This window comes from Dunckerocampus dactyliophorus, chromosome 1, assembly GCF_027744805.1.
Source record: "Dunckerocampus dactyliophorus isolate RoL2022-P2 chromosome 1, RoL_Ddac_1.1, whole genome shotgun sequence".
NCBI lineage: Eukaryota > Metazoa > Chordata > Actinopteri > Syngnathiformes > Syngnathidae > Dunckerocampus > Dunckerocampus dactyliophorus.
This window is the reverse complement of record NC_072819.1, coordinates 46,082,768-46,103,186: the sequence shown is the minus strand read 5'-3', so window position 1 is coordinate 46,103,186 and position 20,419 is coordinate 46,082,768. Positions and strand designations below refer to the sequence as shown.

Genomic DNA, 20,419 nt, shown 5'->3' with positions numbered 1-20,419 from the left:
AGGAACGCATACTTGAAGGACTTGCAGCTCTCAACACAGCATAGCACTGTGCCTTATTTATTTTGGTGTTTACAGGATGTTCAAGTTAGTGACGCCACTGCTGTTCCTGACACTGTCAGGTAAGGAAAATGTAAATGTATGCAAATGTGTATGCTTTCATTTTTACTGTGTAGTATATTGCTCTTCAGATGACAAGATGGACCTTTGTCTTATATTTTATTCTACAGTATTTTCTCACAGTTACAAAAATTAACTAGAAAACCTGTGGATGGTAAATAAAAACAGTAAAGCTGCAAGCAGTGTTGAACGGGCTCTCGCTTCCCCGCACGACACAGGGTTTATGCAAGATGATGACCGTACAGGACGCAGATGGCACAGTAATTAATTGAGGAAGTGACATCTGGATCTCTTCAGAGTGTCATCTTCATCACACTCACCAATTATTATAGAAATCTAGCCATGTGAAGCCGAGTTATTCGGATTTTGTATTGCTTTTGTGTTGTGAGTTATCAAAGGCTCCTCCTACATCTACTGGGACAGCCTAAAATCCTTTGCAATTCATTATCGCCCATCTGACCAAACTTTGGTCAAAGTTTGGTCAAAGGAGTTTTTCAAAGTACAACCCTTGGTTGGTTATTTTTCAAACAAGGGTTTTTGAGACGTTTTTGTGCTTCCTGTCATGATAGACCTCCATCCATCCATCCATTTTCTATGCCGCTTCTCCTCATTAGGGTGGCGGGGGTATGCTGGAGCCTATCCCAGCTGACTTCGGGCGACAGGCGGGCTGGTCGCCAGCCAATCGCAATGTGACTGTGTGGCCAACACGCTAACCACTAGACCACTGTGCGCCCGTCATGATAGACCTCTCCACCAGATTTTGTGACAGGCCGTGAAACGGCGGTGGCAGGGCTAATTATTACAAAATGTATAAGGGGCGCAATTGAGTTTTTGAATTGAGTGTATTTTGAGGGTTTGTATTTAGAACCACCGGAATATAAAAATGTTTCACCGGGCCTGATGTGCTTGCAAATTTTGGTGAGTTTCATGCCTTGAAAAACGTGAGTAAACACATTTTTTGCTCGGTGTTCGGGCCCTAATTAGAAAATGACTGATGAATATTATATAACGATTGCAGCAAAAGCGCTGATGTCAGCATGCAGTCATGTAATCACAGCAATTAACCTCCTGAACGACTGAGATTACAGTAGATTGACCCTTCTGATTTATTGCACTATTTCATAAATTATGGCCCACATCTCATAGTAGCACAATAGGCAATCATTCACCTAGAAAAACTATTTTGACTTGACCGTCTCCATGCAAATAGGATGTAACCAATGGTTTTCACAGGACTGCAAGCTCTACCAATCGCGCCTCTGAGAGGTTTGCCGAAAGAGTCATCTAGCTCTGGGCTCTCTGAAGACTCCAACAGCATTGAACTTCTTCCTGAAGGCTTCCAACAAGGCACTGAGCCCTCCAAGAGATTCTTTGACACCGGGCTGGTACAAGACCACATTGGTGAGATGAGCAGACGGACAGGTGAGTAGAAAGATGGCCCTTATGGCCATACGTGCGCAAAAATACAGTATCCACACTATACTCATGCAAGCATGTCTACCCCAAACTGTCCCCACAAAGTTGGAAGCATAGAACTATCCAAAATGTCTTCAGCAAAAGTCTCTAGCCCAACTGATTGACTAAAAGTTGTGTCTCAATGCTTTGGCTCACACATTGTAGTTCTTACATTTGCTGTCTTCGAGCAGTTTTTTTCAGTTTGGTCTCTCAACTGATTGGCTGCCGACTCTCACTGTAGGTTTCATCCAGAACCTTGTTGAAAATGGTCTGGGAGACATGGAGACAAAACACTGGTTGGCAGATGAGGGTAAGGAGAAATGGTGACAATTAGGAAAGTAAACTCATTGGAATTCTGTCAGGTAGAACTGAAATATCTATATCACCAAAATTGAGCTCTATAAAATCTGATGGAAACAGACCATTCTCTCTTTTCAGTCCCCATTGATGTGCCAGCCCAGAAGAATGGAGATGGTTGGGTTCGAGTTGAGGAACTTTCTTCATCTCAACTCCCAGATGGTTTCAGACAGGGAACCGAGCCTTTTATGTCGATCCCAGATGGTTTCAGACAGGGAACCGAACCTTTCATGTCGATCCCAGATGGTTTCAGACAGGGAACCGAACCTTTCATGTCGATCCCAGATGGTTTCAGACAGGGAACCGAACCTTTCATGTCAATCCCAGATGGTTTCAAACAGGGAACAGAACCGTCTGTGTCGATCCCAGATGGTTTCAGACAGGGAACCGAACCTTTCATGTCGATCCCAGATGGTTTTAGACAGGGAACAGAACCTTCCATGTCGATCCCAGATGGTTTCAGACAGGGGACAGAACCCTTCGCTCCTATACCAGACGGCTTCAGACAGGGAACCGAACTATTTGCCTCTATCCCAAATGGTTTCAGACAGGGAACAGAACCTACAATCTTTAGCCACAGCAGGCGCTTTGAGCAGGAAGCCGAGCCCTTCGTTTCTATTCCAGATGGCTTCAGACAAGGAACCAAACCTGTTGTTTCAATACAACATGGTTTCAGACAAGGAACTGAACCAACTAATTATATCCCCCGTGGGTTCAGACAAGGAACGGAACCATCTCTTCGTGTCCCAGTGGGCTTTAGGCAGGGAACAGAACCATCAGTTAAAAACAAAGAGCGACAGGGCCCCTCCAATTTCAGGCTCCAAACGCAGGCATGTAAAGGGGAGGTCATGAATGGAAACTGCTATGAGTTCAACCCAACACCATTGGCCTTCAAAGAAGCGCAGGTTACTCTCTATAGTCTTTACATGTGACTCCATCTGTGCGGCCTAGCCTCCATTAATTGCAGGCTTTGTTTTTAGGATTCATGTCACACTCTCAACCCACACGCTGAGCTCGCATCTGTAACAAGCGGAGACCTTCACTCCCGCCTGGTTTCCATGGTTACCAAGGGTGGTCAGATCAGCCCACAGTTGACGTGGCTGGGGGCCGTGGTCAAGGCAAGTCTCTTTCATCCACTGGCAAAAGATGAATGCAATATAAACTCGTGTCACAGTTTTTGTTAATGGGTCTTAGTGACCCTGAATGGAGACCAAGGGTAGTTCCATCAGATACGTTATCTACTGTTATTCTTACCTTGCTCAAACATTGACCCTTGGACTTGGAAGTAAAGCTTTCTTGTGGCAGTGATGTCTGAGATTGAGAGGCCAGTATTTCTTGCACACCTTATTTGACATAATATTCATTGTATACTGGATTGTTTTGAATTTGCAGAAGCAGCAGGCCTCTTGGGTAGATGGGTCAGAGTGGAGTTATAGCGACTGGATGCCGGGTCAGCCCAACATTCACACCAACAAGCCAGTCTGTGTGGAGATGTTCAAGATAGGTGAGACAAAACAAGATTTATGCATTTTAAAGCAGGTCGAATTCAACAAGTTAAGCACATTATTACTCATACCCTGGTCAAATTATGGGTTAAATTGAGATCTGGGGAATGGAAATATTAGCCGGAATGCTTGTTATGTTGTTAAATGTTAGAAGTGACCAGGATCCTTCAGAATTGTGCAAGAGTTCCTCTAAATTGTCTGGAATATGAAGTTTCAAAATGTAATACACAATGAAAATAACGTATTCGTCTTTTACCACTCTTTGTGTCATTTCCAGCTAAAAGATACTCGTTCGACAAATTCACTTTTGCTCAAAATCTTTGGCCAGGCTATGAAGAATTTAACCATACAGTACTATACTCAAATAATGATTTTTTAAAAATGACTGTTTTGTAGTAACTTTCTGGGGCGCCGTGTAGGAGGGAAAAGTTAGGACAATTCCAAAAAATAGATAAAAATTAAAATATGAATTTTGGTGACTGGTAGCACCTTTGGTGGCAGTTATATGAACTGGTCCGTGCCCATAAGTATAAGTATTTCAACAAACAAGCAAACATAAAGTCTGGTAGCTGTGTTGCAAAACCTGTAAACAATTTTATACGATTTAAAGCAGGGGTGTCTACAAGTGCCACATACTGAAAAATGAAAGGATGCAAGGGCCACTTTGTTATTTTGGTGAAAAAGTGTATTATTAGTATGAACTTTGGTTTCTTTTTTCCCCCCATTTTTGCTGCTACCTCTTTTGTAATATTTAGATTTTATTCTTCTAAAATTACAGCTGTAGTTATCATTTCTGCTGTTTTTTGTTTTATTTTCCAACTATTTGAACTTTCTTCTTGTAAATTTTCTTTTCATAATATTAAGACTTCTCATATTTTGAAATGATTCTCGTAAAATAACTTTTTCCGCAACCTAATTTCCCAAAAATTACAGCTTTGTAAGGTTTTGTTTTTCATATTACAGCTTTTAAAAAATAACATCTTTCCTTAATATTTCAACTTTGTTACTAAAATACTTATTTTTCCTCTGATTACGTTTTTTTTTTTTTTAGATTAGAACGTTTTTCATAATATTTTATTCTTCTAAAATTACTGTGGATTTTTACATTTCTGCTGTTTTTTTGTGTTAAATTATATTTTTTAGAATGTGTCACAGGCCAATAAAAAGAAAAAAAACAGCCTCAGGCTGCATATGGTGCCTGAGCCACACTTCGGACACACCTTAATAATAACAAACTGCCCTAATTGCACTGTTGCATAACAAGTCTTTGAAGTCGTTCTGATGACCTCCCACTTTCATCTGCACAAGGTTTATAAATCAGGCTCAGATAAGATATTTTAAGTAATCTTCCAGACAAGCTTTTCACTGTCGTAGTAACAACTGGTGTTGACAAAACAACTCTCTTGCAGATGAAAGCTGGTGGACGGCCGCCGACTGTGATCTGAAGAGAGCGTCCATCTGCTCATATCCAGTCTCATCGTAAAAAAACACCGTCTAACGATTAAAACTATAATTGCATCATGCATGTGTCTTGCTTCGCTGTTGTTTGCAAGGCTTCAAACATACCACACAGCACATTGGTACACTTGTAGCCTAAATCCAGACGAGACTTTAATGATCATGTTCCACTTGTGTATACAAAGCAAGTATGTACAGTTTAAGAAGCCAATTTAAAACAATTTCTTACCATTTGAGTACCTGGAAAGTGCAAAAAGTACATTTTACAAACACTGAAATAATAATAAAAAAAAAATCATGCTGTACACTATATATTTAGATTGTATTCATAAATAATCACAGATATACACATATCCATTTGGTGAGTCATAGAGAATAATGCTAAAATACAACATCGTCTATGTCATTTGTCTTAAAGCCACTTCCTCTGTTGTTCAATGCCAGGAACGCCAAAACTATGAGAACCATCCTGGGATAAAGGCACTCCATTTGTTGGAAGTCTAACAAGTCAATGTCAGTGAATAAAACAAATAAAATGCATCAAATCACAGAAGGAAACATTGCGCGTGTATGTTGGACACTTTGGCTTAGTAACGTAAATAGACATCATTACTGACATGCACGACCAACTCAGACACACAATCACAACAATGCCAAAACGTAAATCACGCAGTCTCCACAGGAGCTTCACACTGTGGCTTTTGAGAGTCCAAATCACTGGCAAAAAAAAAAACAATTAGTGTAGATAAGTACCCTGTTAACAGACAGGAGTGATTTATAAACCATTTGAGGCAACGATGCACACTTCTAGTCAGGGGACGGGAAGCGGAAGACATAAGGAACATGCAGGTGAAGTGATGTGAGGCGAAGAGACACAAAAACCAGCACCCGACAAAGTATTGCTATTACTGCTGCTGACATCTGGTGGAGCCCTTGGAGAGCTTTCCTAAAGGGTGTTGGAACAGTCTGGGGTTGATTGGACTCATGCCACACTGGAAACAATGCGCAATGACAAAATGCTACTCTTCTTATAAATAAAAACGATTTCAAGTAACTTCAAAAGACTCAATGAAGTGCTGAGACTGTTATGTCATGCCTCCGAGTGTCACCTGCTGCTATGACATCTCCACCTTACATTTTCCCTCCAGAAATACCCCATCACATGCCAAGCTGCAGGAAGCATGTAAACAGATATGAAAAGGACATATGGAAAAGCCAAAAATTTGGTCTTGCAAGTGATGGGAGTGGTCTTACTGATTGGCAGCTTTGAGGAATATTTCTGAATCTTGTACTGCATCTAAACAGCAGGAAACAAAGGTCACTTGCGATTATACACACAAACAATATGACTCGGTGATGATGAAGGCTGCAGCTACTTATGGATCTGAACCACAGCGCCAGCGCCGTACTGTCAGTCCAGAAGTAGGAACAAAGAAACCAGCAGTCCACTTAGAATTCACATGGATGAATCCACCTGACAGGAATGGAGGATGAGCGTGAAGTGGGAGCGTTTAGGGTGCGGGGATAGGGAGGGCTGGGACGGTGAGCATGCTTAGATGTTGTAGTCCGATTCCCCCGACGAGATCCTGGTCAGTCTTTTAGTGGAGCCCCACAGCTTCCGCGTGATGTGGCCGGAACGCATCTGAGAGGAGCGGCGGAAAAGGAAGTAGGATGCAGGAAGGGGGTGTAAGAGGAGGGGTTTAAAAGCATGAAGCCAAAACAAACAGGGAAAGGAAGGGGATATGATTTATGAGCGATTAGTTTGTTGCTATTTCATTGCTGATAATGATTAAATTGAAAAAATCAAAGTCTGATAAACTTTAGTGTGAAAAGATGAAAAGGCGTGCAATGATTTCCTGTCTGGGCCAATCTCCTCTATGTTACTATGCACGATAAAACACTATTCATTCTAGATCAGTGCGATATTATCAGCTTATATGATTAGAACGTACAGTAGCTACTCCATTAATGTGGCTTGCCAAAGCAGTGATTCAGCGTTGCACATGACATGTTTCAGTGTGTAAGATGCACTCAGACGTTATAAAGTAATGACACTTCTGGCAATAAGCATCCGAGGTCAACCCCCACCCCGCCCCCACTGTTGAATACGAGGAGCTTTAGGTGAGGCATCAGCACAGTAGAGTATTCATAGGACTAGCGCAGCTACGGTTTCTGGATGACAGAAGTGGAGCCGAACACCAGCTGGTCCCGCTGGTGTAGTAGGCGAGTTGGAGAGCGAGCTCGCAGCGGGGCCAACAAGGGGGAGGCCATGAGCGGCGATCCCTCCAGGCTCTGAGCGATGTAGTTCCTCAGAGAGTTCTTTACCTCTGCTGGCTTGCCCACGCCCACGATGATCAGCTTGCCGTCCTGCAGGCCGACCAGGACGTGACTCTGCTCCTTGGTGACAGACACGCAGCGCACGGGCACCCGCATGGCCATGGGCTCCGCGCGCAGAGAGAGACTGCAAAAAAACAAACAAAAATAACAATTGCAAGACAGAAAATGATCACAGCTTTTGAGTTGGAACCGACTCCATGTGTAACGTCGTCATATAACACAAGACTTCAGCTTAGCAAACATCACATCATTTACTTTTTATTTGGATTTTGTGGTGTATTGTGACACTTATTCCACTTTTACTCATTTCAATTTAATAAATAATAATTTCATTAATAATTATATGTTTAATTAACTCATTCAATCCCAAAGACGTATTTATACATTTTTATGAACCCGAATGCCCATCCCAAATACGTTTTTTTTGGGGTTTTTTTGCACAAGTGGCAAAAAACATCACTGCAGTTTTGAGCCACAAGGTGGCAGAAGTGCATTTGATAAGAGCTCTGCATGGATCTTTTGCATGTAAATACACACTCGACACCAAGGAGGAAGCGAGAGAGCGTGGAGGAGTGTAGCGTGCAGAAGGTTATGCATTGTGGGGAAATTTTAACGTATGCAAACGCACACATGCATGCACAGTTTAATTCCAAATGTGAAAATTGGAAATAGTTCATGGTGTGTAAATACAGTATATTGTTATTTCCATGTAAAACTGTTTTGTGTTTTTTAATGTTGTGGTATTGTTGTATATTTGAGTTGTCACAAAAGCAAAAAAACATTGTGTCAAAGTGAAAGTTATGCTTGTAACTTGTAACTGTTTGTCTCCCTTTTTTTGTTGGGAACTGATATTTTCCCGAAACTTACCTATGTTCTACTGCTGATTACAAAAGAACGGAAAAAGGTAGAAACTAACTTTTTTTTTTCTGATGAAAGACGAGAGTCTACAGTAATCTTTCTTTTGCTGGGTTCCATGTTTATATAGCCATAGAACACAATATTCTATGTGCCTTAAAAAAATCTGCCAAAATTGTGCTTAGGTCAACAGTGCTCGAACTATTATTACTCATGATAGCAGTTTGACTCCCTAACAGATTATTCAGAAACAGCTATATTTTTCCATTATTTCCGAAGGGAAAAATGTTTCCAAATACAGTCCAAACAGCCAGTATGACCTTAGAGATTCCACTGTACATGACATCATATGCTGTGATTTTACCTGTAGAGGTCTCTAATAGATAAGTAGCCCTGCTCGCTGCCAATGACCACAAACTCCCCAGAAACACACATGTCAGTCATCTGCTCCTTCAGAGGTTCACTGCAAAGGTGCTTCCCATTTACAGAGTAAAGGTGGAGGGCGTTTTTATCCTGGAAAAACAAAACAATGCTTCAGTTCTCATCAGTCATGTTGTAGCGAACACAAGCTGTAATTTCTATCAAGTTGTTTTCGGTATTTAAAAAAATTCCTCCACCTTTAGTGTTGCCTTGCCCTCCAGGCTGGTGTGGACCAGCAGGTGACCCTCCCAGGACACGGCCAAGTGGAGGATGGACGGCGGCAAGGAGCTGTCGCACGGCGGCCGCAAGCAACGCACGTACTGACCCTTGCGCACCGTGTGGATGATCACTACCCCGTTCTGATGCACACAGAGGGAGAATTAAATCATCATCAGTCATCAAGAGCAGTGATTCGCAACTGGTTTGGCTACGGGACCAACCATCACCCTTCAATGACAATATTGCGGACACTGTTGACAGTAGAACTTCTCAAATATTTATTTTATAAATTATATTTATTTATTTAAATTTTAAATGTAAAAAGACTGTAGCGGTTATGTGGTTGCCTAGAGGGCTCTAGCTTTTGAACGTTTTGCAAGCATTATATGCCTCCTCTTCCTGCTCCGAGCATGTAAGCTGCGGCCCAGGTAACACACACATGCGCAGGAGCCTTTGCTCAGTGCTGGTGGCGTCATTTTGAGCCAGTTGGTCTCTTTAACAAAAAGACCTTAAAGTTCAGTTAGAATTTGAGGTAGTGCAAAAAACCACGGTGTGCCAAGTGTCACGATCATTTCAGAAAATATGTTTTCATCCACAAGTTCAACTCAAATTGGAACTCTGCCATACAGGCCGTTTTTGCCCAGTGCCTTTCTTATGGTGGAGTCATGAACACTGACCCTAACTGAGGCAAGTGAGGCCTGCAGTTCTTTGGATGTTGTTGTGGGCTCTTTTATGACATCTTGGTTGAGTCTTCGCTACGCTCTTGCGGTAATTTTGGTTGAGCCGGCCACTGCTGGGAAGGTTCACCACTGTTCCATGTTTTCGCCATTTGTGGATAATTGCTCTCGCTGTGGTTTGCTGGAGTCCCCAAGTTTTAGAATTGGTTGTATAACCTTTTCCAGACTGATAGATATGGGGGTGTCACACAGGGCCATATAGGTTTGGATTTTTTTATAATAAAAAGCTTCATGAAACATTGAAGTGTGCAGTGTGACAACGCGCCCACCAAATGGTATTGGTTTTCTTTGTTTCAAATATCCCACAATGTTTCCACGCAGGATTCATAGAAATTAATCTATTGTTTACCTAATTATAGACGAGTGGATGAATTGTGAAAATAACATCTAAATGGAACTCCTCATTGTTCTTATACTGTAGTGTTGTTTTTGGAGTAATTTCATTAGTCTTCATGTTCCAGCAGGCTCTCTACTTCAGTACTTAATGAATTGTTCTATTTGCATAAAAAAATGACTGAGTTATCACCCTTCAAGGTAGCAATTACATATTATGTAAATTCAACACACAAAGGGTATTTTCAGTTATTCAGTTATTGTAAAAAAAAGTTCAAAGCATAGATTTTTTTGTTGTTGTGACTTATTGCCTTAGTCAAAGCTCTAATTATGTCATATGACATATTTGAAATTACGTTATTTTTTATATATATACAGCACAGTTAGTTGTCTTCATAGCCCATTCTTTGGGTTTGTGTGGTCCTAAGTGGGGTGGTAAAATAAAAAAAATTTAAAAATTACATATGTATGGATAGGTCTGATGCCAATGAACAGTTTGAGTGGTTGACAGAAAAAAAATATAAAAAAATGACTTAGTTATCACCCTTCAAAGTATCAGTTACATTCTATGTAATTTTAACTTTCCCTCATTCAAAACAATTCCATAGCATGAGGGCAGCCTACTGGTGTGGGTGCTATTTTTTTGTTATGCTTTGGGGCACAAGTGATTATGCATCATGAATTCTGCCGGGATTTATGGCCAAAAATGAGTAGACAAATTTGAGTAGTCCCGTAGTCGACTATTGGTAGTGTGGGTTAGTGCAATGCAGTTAGAAGATATAACTGGAAGTAATATAAGCACACAGACAGTAAACGAGTAGTGCAATTTTCCTGGTATGTAACCAACGGCGCCAATTGCTCATTGACTACATGGGAAGCGTAACTTCCCCTTTAAATTGAATCAAATATTTGGTCAAATATGCATTGTTAAACTTAAATGTGTAGACTTAAAACTGCATTAAAAGTGTGCTAGAACACACTTGACACGGTCGCTCTTCCCTCTGCAGCAGAATGAACACTATGGTGAACCTCCATTGCAGCTATAGCTTAAGCTCAAGAAAGCTCACAGCAAGAAAGTAAGACCCTGATTGGATAAACCAGAAAAAAACATCACTTCCAGGGAAACTGAGCTTCACTGGGTGTCTATGAAGCAGGGCGGTCCTTGATTTTGACTGACAGCAGCCAGAGGACAAAGCAGAGTTTTTTCCTCGCTTTCCCTGTCATGCTGCATAGTCTTGCAGATTGGAGGGGAGACAGCGGTCAGAGCAGATATGAAATCTCTTTCCGAATGAATTATTTCACAGTGATTCAGTTCTACAGCTATTGTCTTACTTTGTACATACTACATTGCAACTAAATAATCCCCAAACTTATTGCATTTTGTTCATTCGTTGGTTCATTAAATCATATCACCGTTGTGGGAGGAGTAGCTTGCTAGTTAGCCCAGACAAATACAATCATATTAAATGTATGTCAGAGCCCAATGAGCTTCCCTTGTTTGAAAGACCAGCAGCCGCCACTGGTAGCCAAGGGGTTGGTGGCCTCCCATATGTTTTCAAATAAACACACCGTTTAATGTCTTAACATGCTCAACTTAAAATGCTGACAAAGGCAAAATTTGTGTTTTTACTCTCACCCGTGATCCAGACACAGCCATGTCCAGCTCGGTGCTGATACTGACGCTGAGCACCTCATCTGTGTGGCCGTATAACACCTGAACAGGTTTGGGATGCAGGCCGACGGGAGAAGCACCCTGCAAGAACAGATGAGAGAGGAAACATCAGAACAAAATCTGTACAAAACGGGCAAAAACAACAATTTTTTTTATACCGCTAAAATTCGTAAAGAATGCAGATGGAAGCATCTGATCAACCAGCACCAATGCAATGATGGTTGTTTGCACTGTAGCAGCAGCATGGACCTGCATGCTATTCTAACTAGTTGTTTGAGGTGACTAAGTGGGGCCAAGATGCCCTGACCTGCTGCAGGACCTGCCACACCATGCAGGTTGTGTCCCTGGAACCTGACATCAGGTGGATGCCGCAGTGGTCGGTTGACAGGCAGGTTACAATATCTGGAGAAGACATGAGATATGAGACATTGCGCGATGGGCTGTGATTGAAAATCTTGTAGAAAGAGCGGAAAAGAGCTGCAAAGATGGGGGGGGGGATAAACTCCATGCTGTTTCCACACAGTGTACTATATCCCTATGCTGTGTATTCACCCATGTGTCGGATATGCTGCCCCACAGTCTTGCCCTTGACAAGTGAGGTGACCCGCAGGCTATTGTCCCAATGTCCACCACTGAAGAGCAGCTTGCCATCATGCGAGACCACAAACAGGCCTGTTGTTACCACCACGCCGGGAGCGAAGGGTCCTGACAGAAAACGCTGCGTCCTGGAGATTATATTTAGGACATGTGCTTAGTGAAAGCAGTACTTTCGACAAATTCACTTAAATGTTAGATGTATGTTGGTAGGTGCAGCATTCTCACTTGGTGTTGGACACTGTGGGGTCCTTAATAAAAGTGAAGTAGTTGGAGATGTTCTTGTTGTAAGGCAGCCACCCGTGGGTCCCAAAGAGACAGTTCTGACTTACTGTCACCTACAAGAAAAACATGCACAGTAAAGACATCAAGTAAGTAGTGTTTTTTATAATGGATTCATTTTCATCATGAGATGAGCATCTATGATAAAGTCTTTGATTTGGTGCTGATCCAGAGGAGTCTACCAATGTGCCATTGTACATTTTCTAGTCAATTCCTTATTTCCAAAAATTCTGAAATATGATGCTAACCATGATGTCTGGGCTGCCTTGGCTGATGAAGGAGTGGGACTGATTCTTCGGAACAACAGCTTTAACCAGTGGAACATTGTCACTAATGCCCTGCAAGAACATGGAGGTGAACATCATTGTGAGACACACGTCATGTTACGCTCAATATTAGCCTGAGAAGAGGGCTTGAACCTCGACAAAGAAGGACTTAAGGTCGCTGAGGTGTTCAAACATGCTCAGAGGACACGAGTCCAGCTGAGCCTTCCTCTTCTCCACTTCCTCTTGGGTGAGACGTACTGGATGGGGCTCCTACTCTCATGCAGACACACGCACACAGGTTAAGTTAAAGTGGAATTATTATGCTTTGCCATTATTCTACAAATACACATCATGTTGATGGAATGTGCCTGTACCTTCAGTAGCTGGCATGGCGTCTGCCCAAAGTTGCTGATCATGCCTTCCAGGGCTTTACGTTCCTTTTCATCAGTTATGGCATCCAGGTCCACTGCCCCTGCAGAGCCGACGCAATCAAGCATAAAATATTGAAACTAGAATGTATACAGTCTACCTACGTGCGTGATGCAAGGAATGGAGTCTAATCTCTCCATTTGAAGCAGCCAGTGTGTGCTAGTGAAAAGATGGTGCCATGACGATGATTCATGATGTTTTACCCTCGTATGTGCAGTAGTAGAAGACGTTGAGGGCCTCCACTGCTGCAGGACCCTTCTGCTTGTAACCGAAGATCAGATCAATCCATTCATTAAGGTGCATTGACACATACTCAGATTCCTGTCAGAGAAACAAACAAGTCTTAAGCATTAAAAAATAAACATGTACTATATGACATAAACATATATTTTCTATGCTTTATGTGGGAAATGTGCACGTGACATGCTCCTAAGGGTCTACATTGACAAAATGCAATAAATAGAATAATGATGCCTAGACAAGGAGCAGGAGAACTGGAGCAGAAGCTCACCAGGGCTTTGCGGTGCTTGCAGATGAAGTCCTCAGGAGACTTGGCCCATTTGGGCAGAATGACTTCATTTACTCTTTCTTTGGTTATCTGCCTACGACCGAGGTCAAAGCCTGAGTGACAACAGGGCACAAAAAGAATAGAATTAACCTCTTGTTGGGTCCCAACTTGGGTTCAGTCCACAGCAAGCCTCACCATTATGGTTCTCAAGAAACTCTGGGAAGTAGAAGAACTCTGGGATGAGCTCCTTGACATCATTGGGGTTGTCCATGAGGGTCTGCCAAGTTGCCGGAATGGAGTGGAACTGGCGGTCGGCGCAGTCAAATCTGAGGACAGCAAGAGATGATGATACACACGTGCAGAAATCCACACGTCAGCTACAAGAGCGAGATATACCTGTCCTGCTGAGGGTTAAAAGCCCTGCTTACCGTCCGCTCTGTAGCTGGATGTGCAGGGAGGTGAAGGGCTCCACTCTGATGAGGTAGTGCATTACCCCAGCAGCGCTTGAATAATGGGTACCATAATGGAACTTGTCGATGGTGCCTGTTGGGTCCTCAAAACTTTCATACCTGACAGATGTAAAGCTCAAAATTAGATCGACAGGTTATGCTGAGCTGCAATGAGCTTCAGTATATGTTGTAAGCGTTTATACTTTTCTCTGACTGCCTTAGCATTGCGGTTGTTCTGTACTGCTACTGGCTTTGACAAATCCCTGAATACACGTGGATCCGAAAGGTCCAGCTCCTCTGATGTGTAGTCAGCCAAAACCCAGGGAAACTGATAACAAAAAGGTACATGGCAAAAATATCCTTCTGTTGCACTGTACTCTTATTTAGTAATTCAACATACCACTGGATACTGAGCCAGGTCATTGTACGTTCTGCCCGCAATTGTGTTGAGTTGCATCAGATAGTCAAAGTTGGAAATCTCTCGGTTGACCCATTTCTGTGCACAATTTGACCCAAAAAGCATGACATACTGCGTGCTGCATTTCGGCATAAGCCTGATGAAGTTGTCTATTTTTAGACTAGATTTGAACGAATGGGAAGTCTGTACTATAATTCCTTACCTGTGTAAGTCCAGAGGCCTTCAGGAGCTCCTGTGGAGAACGGGTTCCGTACAGACTGAGGGATCGCAGCACCAACATTCGGTTATAGACTTTATTTCTTGCCTGCAAGTCGGGAAAAAAAACTTTATAAGTTTTTGCTTATTAAGAAGCAAGCATCAAACACACAAGAAGCTGACACCTCTTTCTTGAAGTTGAGAAAGTAGTTGGTTTGGTCGATGAGAAAAATTTCCAAAGCGGAGCGTCGCAGGTTATATCGCCGCAGGTGGACCTCACGGATCTGACTCAGAGGCCATTTGAAGTCATGGCCCACACCTTAAGGAAACATCAAAGCAAATTCATCAGGTATTACATTATATAATGTAATCTTGTTCTTAGTATAAAGTAATGTAAAGTTAATGTATTTTAAAAAGAAAACCTCTGCCGAGATGGTTAGAATTTCATGATCATGTGTTGGTTTGTTTGGGCCACTAACTAATCTTGCAATACGTACAAACCAACACACCTTCATCCTTCTCTTGGCTGCTATCATAGAAGTAGATATGTTGGGTGGTTATTTCTAGGCGACCGGGTACCACGTCGACCACAGTCACCAGCTCACAGTCTTCCCACAACACCAGTTTCTCCTTTTGACCTGCCTCCTCTGCTTCAATCCTGTAGGAAAACAAAGAAAGAATTAAATGTCATCACTTGTGATGATCAACTATGCTTCCATGATATAAATCATGTAATAATTGTCAATTGCTTACTGGTTGTTGGCTGCAGCTGGGTCATCCTCGGGCAGCTCCAAAACATCATCTTCTAAGTTGGTGACTTTGACCTGCTTCACAGCTTCCAGCAGCAGAGACTCTGGGTTTAGCAACTGCTGATGAACACCTGAGCAAAGACATAGAAGTTGAAATATTAATATAAAAGTTGGATATTGTGGAAAATGTCAATTAAAATCCAGGTTATTTTGTGTTATACCAAGGTTGTCTCGCAGAGCGCTGGCCTCCTTGTGAGGATCAAAGTTGTAATTTCGCACCAGCTTCAGCCTCATGCGTGAAAAGTTCTCAGCGCTAGATACCCTCCAGTGCATCTTATCCTTCTGCCTGTAACAAAAATGAGTGTGTAACTGAGCTGTAAACTTTCATTTCACAACATACTCCTGTAACCCGGCTGGTCCACCCTTGCACACGGTCAAGGATTGAACTAGGGTCCACAGAATGAGAGTCGACAGAGCTAGCCATCAAGCTAAAAGCCCGGGCTGTCAACTCGATGTCCAGTGCAACTCGTAAGGCGTCAGGGAGTGAGGTTTACCGATGTACTTTCGCACAGTTACACCACCTTGCATCCGTTTGACTCACCCTCTAAACCCTGAATGAGAGTTGAGAGCGCTAGCCATAGACACAACTGCACCAGCTGGCATCTGTTAAACTAAACACCCTCATCATCAACTACTATGCAAGACTTTGGCTCAACAAGCACCAGAGAATTAATTGTTTTGCTTTTTCTTCGCCTTTTTTGCATCTCACATTTAAAAAGATGAACCACTGTTGACAGTAACACATGACATCAGTAATACAGCAGTCAGCAATAAGACTCAGGACTATCAGTGACCTGATATATGAAGCACAGTTCTAATCTAAAGACACAAAACACATATGGTAAATATCAATACCTTTCAGCCCAAGGCCCCCTTTCACAAATAAGGCCCCGCCGTGCTGCCTTCCACTGCCTTAGAGAGGCGCTGTTTTGGCTATGCTGCTGCTTTAACATGCTGTTGTACCGCAGGTTCTCTTGACGACTTCGGCGTGAAAAGGGCTCAACAAATTGTTCCTGAAGTAAAAAAGAAATTGTTGACAGGCTAGTACAGTGCCAAATTTCCAAGTGTAATTTGAATCAAACTGAAAGAATCCAACCAACCTGGAAACGAATCTTACTCTCCCCCCTCTCCCGCTCTCTCTTATGTAGGCTGACCATGAAGGCCTCAAAGCACTCCTTCCAGTAGAGCGCCATACTCTCATGGCCTTGACTGAAGGTCTCAATTTCATACTGCTTCATGTATGGGATGATCTGAAAAGAAATGAGAGTCACTTTATCAATGCTGTCATCTCATCACCTAAAACACGTCACAATACTTTTCAGTCTCATACATATTTGTCCAGGTAGACGCGCCACTCGGTTGAGTTGCAGTATACTTGGAAGTCCTCAAAGAAAGATGGGCTGCCGTTGGTGTCAGGCAATTGGGGAAGGTGCAGCTCCATATAGAGGAGGCGGTGAACTTTGGAGAGGAGTGTTCGCAACAAAGGAACCAGGAAGGTGTATGTTTCCTCTGCCTTCTCCTGGACAGCACGCCGTAGGATGCCCTCGACCTTCCCCAACAGGTAGCAAGCCTCGTCCTGGCTGGACACTTCCTTCATTTGTAGGACGAAATTAAGCTTGGCAGTGGCAATTGCAGACACCTGCAACGGCAAAAAACTGTTGCAATTAGTGCTGAAACGACATAAGGACAACAAAATACTTGGTTATCACAGTTTCACCTCTGAGTCCTCTTGAGCCATGAAGCCCAGCAGCAGTCTCAGTCCAACTTGGGAGAGCTGGAACCACTGGGTACCAGCAGAGTACCACACCATGAGGCAGTCCATCAGCGTCACCGACTCTTCCAGTACCTTCTCTGTCCACAGCGCTGGGTTGATCAGGCCCTCAGCCTGCAGGAAGTCTTGTACCATGTGAAGCAGACGGACCGCATTCTCCGTGTGTTGAGGCAACGTGGCAGCGGATGCCTCGCGATTGTCACTCACCGCCCATTCCAACATACGTTCCATGAGACTGAAAGACGGCATATAGAAGGGAGGGGACAGTGGAAACCGTTATCAAGGCTGTCTTTGGAAGCATTTAACCAGTTCTCATGCCACATGGAGTTCTGCTCAGATAGAGGGCAGACCTGAGTTTGATTTGGTCAACAGGAAGCAGCAGCTCGTTTGCCGTGCCCAGCTTCGTGAGAGCTGAAAAGACCTGGCCACGCTCCAGCCAGGCCGAATCGTCAGAGCCTTCAACTCCACGCCACATGACACACAACACTATCTCCAGCAACATGCTGCACAGTTCCTCCTCAGCTCGCTGGGCAGCAACAACAGAGAAATGAAAATGGGTTTTAGAAACCTCAAATTTTTAATTCCTTATTTTGTGATCCCTCCATCTCACCTCCGTGTTATTGAAGGACTCTCCCAGTGAAAGGTTGTCACTGAAGAGGAAGGTGTCTTCAGTCAGTGAGGCATTTGCATCTAAACTTCCAGAGTTCGATGGAAAAGGCTTTGACGTCTCCAGTGGTGAGGGCGTGCTGGGCATGCTGCCGGGTGTCTGGCTGCCACTCTCCAATCCCTCGTAGGTTTGCAGGTGAGAGAGATCCAGCGTTAAGCCCCCGGATTTTCCTACCACCCAGGGCTTGACTTGGGCTTGTGGCTCAGTAGAAGCGGAGGATGACGGAGTGTCCAGCAGTGAGATGACATCGCCGTTCTCCAAGCTGTCCACAGAGCGAGTGTCGCCGATGCTGAGCCAGTCGTCCTCCGAGCGGTCCAAGCGGCCAGCACTGCCCACCCTCGTTCTACGATCTAGCGGCAACTCTAGACGGTTATTAATACTTCCACTGGGTCGGTTTAAATCCAAGCTGCAGGTGCTGACGTTGTCTGCATTTCGTGATTGCGATGAGCCTTCCCCTCGCAAGTACAGTCGTGTCAGAGTGTCCTGCCAGCACTGCTGCCTTGAGATCTGGTTAGCAGCGTCTTGTTGGGACTGTAGCAGCTGGTACACCTAAACACGAAAAGATATATTGAAAGTTCTTGAAACTCTTCGGGGTAGGCCTCCTTGCGTCTTTTGGAGTGTGTGTGTTTAAGGGCTTTACCTAACTTAATTAATGAATGAGTTGACGGGTAAAAAAACAAGGCAAACAGCAGCAAGTTTAAGCATGCGGGTGTATTCTCACCCTCTTGCAGACAATGAGCCGTACGCTGGGTCCTGATCGATGAGTTAGCTGAACCAATGCCATCAAGTCCTTGTAGTTCACCAGTTGATCTGTAAATTATAAGCAAGTACATGCCCATTACACTATCTTGAGTGTTTCCTAGATCAAAGATGACCACTATTCGGCTGACCTGTGTGGAGGACCTGGTTGAGAACACAGCGAACGAGCGACGGCGTTATGTGAAGATCAGAGAAGAGCAGCGACAGGCCGCTGTAACCTGCCTCCCTCAACCTCAAACGCTGCTTGTTTTTCTCATAGACGCGGTCACATCGCAACATGCGCTCAAACAGCTGCGCACAGGTAGGGACAAATATGCAAAACTGTCACAATTTTTTAGAGCGACTTGAGTAAGTTACAAGACGCACGCTGGTAAATGTTTGTTTTTCAGGTGGAGCTGCAGCTCACCTTGAAGACAAGCTCTCTGATGCGGTCTGAGTGTTTGCTGTTGAGCAGAAGAGCGTAACAAGAGTCAGCAGCTCCGGGCTCAAAGAGGAGCAGGAAGAGTTGGTCTCTGGATGGACTGCTCTGAAGGAGGCTGAGTAACATCTCCAACAGCCCACAAATCTTCACCACACAAAAAAAAACACAGTTTTCATTGATAAATGTAAATTATTTATGCCTACCAAAATATTCATGTCCCAGACTTGGCAATGTAAATCCTTATTTTGAGGAGTATTTTTTGTATGCATTTAAATCTAGCTGTGCAAAATGTCATTGTATGGGGCTTAGAATCATTATTTGTCAAATGTTTGTTGATATATATTGAAATTAACACATGCAGCAAGTTTTTCGCTGACAGAGTGAATAATGCCTCAAAATATTAAATCAGGAAGGAGAGAAAAAGGATGCCTGGCGGGAAATGAGCCAGTAAGTTCCTGCACAGGCACTGCTGCAGTAATTCTCGTGGGGAACCAGAAAATTATGCGAGGAAAGGTCATCACATTAGCTCAGCATTGCCACTTCCTTGTTATATAGTAGTATGTTTGAGAATGCAAAACCTGCAGCACACCATAATGATGATGATTTAAAACTGAATAAATTAATATACTAATAAAATAATGAATTAAACTTGTTCATATTTAATGTTTCAGTTCCAGTATGTGCCCTCACCTGGTCCTCGTCCCCGATGGCAGCAATATATCCCATAATGCTGTGCATCTCTTCCTGTGACATGCCCTTGCTGATGTAGTACTTGACAAGGCCGCAGAGAGACATCCGGATGGTCCGAATGTCATCCTCACTCAGGTCACAGTCTTTATTACTGTTTTTCCTGAAGTCAAGAGCTGAGTTTGATGTTCTGCCAGAGAAAACCTGGCGGACCGCAATGTTAAGGCACTGTTTCTCACCCATAATACAGGCGTATGATGTCCAAAATAAATCTCACTCCATATTTTTTCCGGAACTGCTTCCTGTTGTCTTTGATGACAGTAGACATATACAGTATATGACCTTTAAAAGGACAAAAACAAAAAGAGTCACGTGGAATGTCCCAAACAGCTAATTTAAATTGGTTTGCTGATTTATGATCTTTTCTCACCTATTCGTAAAGGGAAATCCCCTTTATTCCAGATGTTGAAGTTGAACAGCAGATGTGTATGAAGCTGTTGCAGTAGAGCCTGATTCTTCTCGTAGGTGACCTGCTCTATCAGCAGCTGCATAGCCACAAGGACACTGACATCAACGTGACCTGCAGGAAGCTGAAAATACACAGCATAGTTAGGATACGCTGCGTATATAAATGCAGAACTAACCCCGAACTGTATCCTCGCATCATAAACACATTAACATGATGACGCAAATGTGTTA

General features: G+C 43.2%; 1 protein-coding gene across 7 annotated transcripts in view; it reads right to left on the bottom strand.

The window, feature by feature from the left end:
• Nucleotides 1-5,015: 5,015 nt before the first annotated feature.
• The window catches only part of nbeal1 (neurobeachin-like 1), a 35,382-nt gene continuing 19,978 nt past the window's right edge, over nucleotides 5,016-20,419 (bottom strand). For 4 of the 7 annotated variants that reach the window (XM_054790378.1, XM_054790362.1, XM_054790351.1 and 1 more), the window contains exons 22-54: nucleotides 20,151-20,310; nucleotides 19,960-20,062; nucleotides 19,724-19,883; nucleotides 19,019-19,177; nucleotides 18,744-18,903; nucleotides 18,575-18,663; nucleotides 17,797-18,402; nucleotides 17,537-17,712; nucleotides 17,133-17,421; nucleotides 16,746-17,054; nucleotides 16,516-16,665; nucleotides 16,271-16,428; nucleotides 15,577-15,701; nucleotides 15,360-15,486; nucleotides 15,116-15,264; nucleotides 14,792-14,925; nucleotides 14,614-14,715; nucleotides 14,394-14,489; nucleotides 14,197-14,321; nucleotides 13,973-14,113; nucleotides 13,740-13,870; nucleotides 13,548-13,657; nucleotides 13,240-13,357; nucleotides 12,982-13,079; nucleotides 12,761-12,877; nucleotides 12,590-12,679; nucleotides 12,288-12,397; nucleotides 12,018-12,190; nucleotides 11,773-11,867; nucleotides 11,430-11,546; nucleotides 8,702-8,863; nucleotides 8,449-8,597; nucleotides 5,016-7,353 (exon numbers count right to left, since the gene is read on the bottom strand). In XM_054790378.1, the coding sequence (XP_054646353.1) occupies nucleotides 7,056-7,353; nucleotides 8,449-8,597; nucleotides 8,702-8,863; nucleotides 11,430-11,546; nucleotides 11,773-11,867; nucleotides 12,018-12,190; nucleotides 12,288-12,397; nucleotides 12,590-12,679; nucleotides 12,761-12,877; nucleotides 12,982-13,079; nucleotides 13,240-13,357; nucleotides 13,548-13,657; nucleotides 13,740-13,870; nucleotides 13,973-14,113; nucleotides 14,197-14,321; nucleotides 14,394-14,489; nucleotides 14,614-14,715; nucleotides 14,792-14,925; nucleotides 15,116-15,264; nucleotides 15,360-15,486; nucleotides 15,577-15,701; nucleotides 16,271-16,428; nucleotides 16,516-16,665; nucleotides 16,746-17,054; nucleotides 17,133-17,421; nucleotides 17,537-17,712; nucleotides 17,797-18,402; nucleotides 18,575-18,663; nucleotides 18,744-18,903; nucleotides 19,019-19,177; nucleotides 19,724-19,883; nucleotides 19,960-20,062; nucleotides 20,151-20,310 (5,286 nt within the window). In that variant the 3' untranslated portion in view covers nucleotides 5,016-7,055. The remainder of the gene's footprint in view (nucleotides 7,354-8,448; nucleotides 8,598-8,701; nucleotides 8,864-11,429; nucleotides 11,547-11,772; nucleotides 11,868-12,017; nucleotides 12,191-12,287; nucleotides 12,398-12,589; nucleotides 12,680-12,760; nucleotides 12,878-12,981; nucleotides 13,080-13,239; nucleotides 13,358-13,547; nucleotides 13,658-13,739; nucleotides 13,871-13,972; nucleotides 14,114-14,196; nucleotides 14,322-14,393; nucleotides 14,490-14,613; nucleotides 14,716-14,791; nucleotides 14,926-15,115; nucleotides 15,265-15,359; nucleotides 15,487-15,576; nucleotides 15,702-16,270; nucleotides 16,429-16,515; nucleotides 16,666-16,745; nucleotides 17,055-17,132; nucleotides 17,422-17,536; nucleotides 17,713-17,796; nucleotides 18,403-18,574; nucleotides 18,664-18,743; nucleotides 18,904-19,018; nucleotides 19,178-19,723; nucleotides 19,884-19,959; nucleotides 20,063-20,150; nucleotides 20,311-20,419) is intronic. The other 3 variants (XM_054790392.1, XM_054790401.1, XR_008572731.1) reach the window with 2 other exon arrangements.